Source organism: Pollachius pollachius, assembly GCF_949987615.1.
Source record: "Pollachius pollachius genome assembly, chromosome: 9".
NCBI lineage: Eukaryota > Metazoa > Chordata > Actinopteri > Gadiformes > Gadidae > Pollachius > Pollachius pollachius.
In genome coordinates this window covers 16,061,860-16,064,950 of record NC_136942.1, presented here as the reverse complement: position 1 = coordinate 16,064,950, position 3,091 = coordinate 16,061,860, and the positions used below count along the sequence as shown (strand labels likewise).

General features: G+C 40.8%; 1 protein-coding gene across 1 annotated transcript; it reads left to right on the top strand.

Moving 5' to 3' along the window:
* The first annotated feature begins 646 nt into the window (after positions 1–646).
* On the top strand, positions 647–2,658 carry gins3 (GINS complex subunit 3). The gene is made up of 3 exons (XM_079744031.1): positions 647–904; positions 1,004–1,237; positions 2,002–2,658. The coding sequence occupies exons 1-3, from the start codon at positions 734–736 to the stop codon at positions 2,230–2,232; spliced, it is 636 nt and encodes a 211-aa protein (XP_079600157.1). The 5' UTR covers positions 647–733; the 3' UTR covers positions 2,233–2,658.
* Positions 2,659–3,091: the final 433 nt, after the last annotated feature.

Genomic DNA, 3,091 nt, shown 5'->3' with positions numbered 1-3,091 from the left:
TGACTTATTTTATTTTAATAAGGATGTAAATGGATGCCTGCATTTTGAGGGCACACCAACTAACAATGTCTGATGATTTTGATGTGCAAATCTGTGGGATAAATAATAATGATGTAATATATAATATTAAAAATGTTAAAATATGTAAAGTGACTCATTATATTTCTGTTGCCCATGCCCACACATATTTGACTATAGGCTATGTTATCTGAGAGAAAACATTGGAAGACCCTTTGACATTAAAGGTAGGCCTATCAGCCAATTCACATACAGCAGCTTAAGCATGGACCATATTTATTGTTTTCCTTTTATAGAAATGTTATCATCATATGAGCTCATCGTCGTCTCAAGATGATATTCAATGGGGATATTGTGACCTCTGATGGTTGAAATGTTTACTGCAATAGTGAAATCAAATATTTGCTAATATTTTTGCCAAATCCATCATAGACTACGTAAACATGAATTAGCCAGCTTCAGCTCTCCGTGTCATTTTATCAAAACACCAACCTTACATTACGGAGAAAAACGTCGTCGATGGCTATCGGATTCGATTGATCAAGACTTCGCAGTGGAGCCTTCCCCGGATTGGCTAGAATGATCCCGCGCCAAAACAACACGGAAGACACAATTCTATGGAGTCGTAGGGGCCGTACGAAGCGTATGAGCTTTGTCAACATTAAGGCACTAAAACATCGATTTATGGTGGCTTCCTGGTTGTATTGAAAAACGAATGGATTCGCAGTCTTATCTCCCAGTACCACCCGGTGTTGGAATGGAAGAGAATTTCCTTTCTCTCGATGACATTTTGCTGTCACATGAAAGGTTGCCTAGTCGGACAGAGTGCCTCTTTCCAAGACTGGGATATTTAGAGAAATCGACAGATTCCCAAGACATACAAGAGGTGTGTATATCTATCGTTACTTGTTATTGATCTGGCTGGCCACCGACAAGGGGGCTGGATGGTATAAATTAAGACTTTTCCCATCATCCTTCACCCCAGGGCACGAAGATGGAGCTCCCACTATGGCTGGCAAAGGGCTTGTATGAGAGGAAGAGGCGAGTGGTCTCCATCGAGCTACCTAAAGTGTACCGGGAAGGCTGGAGGACTGTGTTTAACGCCGACCCCACGGTGGTGGACCTTCACAAGATGGGCCCGTACTACTACGGCCTGGGGTCCCAGATGCTGCACTTTGATAGTCCAGAGAACCCAGAAATTGCACAGGCATTGCTGCAGGTAAAGGGATTACATAAATTGTGTCGTTAATGCTGAAACAACGTTATTACTTTCCTATTGCTTTTATTAAAAACTATCATATTGATTAAGTGTATGCATCAGTAGGAGGATTATTAAGGTATGCTGACAATTTCTCCTGCTTATAATAAGATTGATAAAAGTGCTTAGCTTAAGCTCAAAACAATTCTTGAACTTTGCACATGTTAGCAAATGGCTGCTGTGACTTGTTTTAATGTCCTTTAGCATTTATTTATATTTTTGCCTCAGAAATCATTGAAGGGCCCTGACGTTTTAGGCTCAAATAAACTAAACATTAGAAACGGCTTTTGGGTTAAGTTTGCTTTCGATCTCTCTTGCCATTGAGGATGCTTTTACATAGACAGGAAAACATAATCACATTATATGATTCATTAGCATGTTAGCTTTAGAAAGTAAAATCTCCAGAGAGACTGAATGTTTCTAGTAACTTTGGCATCTAGTCGAAAAATAGACAGCGCCAGTGTACTTATAAATGACCAGTAGATGGTGCTGTTTTCCCATCAAACTGTCACAAACGAGGTGCCTTAATTAGTTACCATGTACAGGTTCTAATCATCTAGTCACGGTTGGCTGCTTATTTCTTAAAATGTTCTTTTATCTCTTGTGTGATTCTGGGATTTAACGTCTCCTCAAGCAAATAATGCTCCCTTTTCACCTTTGTTAATAAGGTGTTATATAAGGTCCTTTTTTCACCTTCGTCATCATCTGCATTGCTTCCCCGACAGACATTTATTGGTCGTTTTCGGCGAACAATGGACTCATCGCAGAATGCCTACAACGAGGACACGTCAGCCCTGGTGGACCGGCTGGACACTCTGGAGAGGGGGCTGTTCAAGATGGGCCAGAGGGGCTTAAACAGCTTCCAGGGCTGGGAGAAGGGCAAGGCCTCGCACCTTACCGCCTCTGCACTGGTTCTGAACTACCGCAAGCGCAAAATGACTGACCTACAAGCCTGAATGCTTTTTCCCCGCGGGCAGCTCCAAGTTCCCTCATTGGTTGAAAGTGTTGTGATGCAGAAGGTGATGCATTGGCAGAGCAATACATTGAGCAAGGGTAAAGGTTGACCTTTTGGTAATGGAGATATAGGGACAATGATTGACCTTATATTATAGATATACCATGCTCTATGTTTTCCCACATTCAGGAATTCTTTGGAATTCGTCACTATGGTACCATTCTGAAACATAATGATGGCAGAACGTAATTATACAAGGCCCGTTAACCTAGAATTTGTCTGCAATGTTAAATTATTGAAAGAGTATTAATCATGGATCAGTTGAAATAACCTGACAAAACATTTTAATCGCATAAAATAAACTTTAATGTGCCTGATGGAATGTGAAGCTGCCAACCAACTCTACTCTGTCCGTTCTACAATTTTTTGCCAAGATTCTGTAAATAGTTTTTTATCTTACATGTTTTATTGTTCAAAAATGAATAATACTATTTGCGTAAGTAATGAAATGTTAGCTTTTGAAATAAACAATGTTATTTTGTAAATGTGTCTGCAGTTATACTTAATTCAAACAAATGCGTCCCTTTTCCCCATTAAGAAAGATCTGTTTTGGGCCTTCTGTCCCATCGGTGGTAACAAGGTTGAGCCACCACTTCACCACCTTGGTGAGGCTGGCTCTTTATCACCCCTCTTGTAAACAGTTCAGTGTCCTGTGCTGCAGCCTTAGTCCTTCAATTAAAACTTTAAAAACGTCATGTTGTCTCTAGTCTGCCAGGCCATTCTCCTGCCTGTGTGGGTGTGATGGCATTTAGTTCCTGATAACGAGCGTCACACCATCCAGAGGTGACATTCAGCCATTG

What these genes read in the sequence shown, in the direction of transcription:
- gins3 (XM_079744031.1), top strand. Translation starts at nt 734, where the DNA reads ATGGATTCGCAGTCTTATCTCCCAGTACCACCCGGTGTTGGAATGGAA. An exon ending in ATTCCCAAGACATACAAGAG is followed by an intron (nt 905 to 1,003) that starts GTGTGTATATCT and finishes CCTTCACCCCAG; the next exon opens with GGCACGAAGATGGAGCTCCC. An exon ending in TTGCACAGGCATTGCTGCAG is followed by an intron (nt 1,238 to 2,001) that starts GTAAAGGGATTA and finishes CTTCCCCGACAG; the next exon opens with ACATTTATTGGTCGTTTTCG.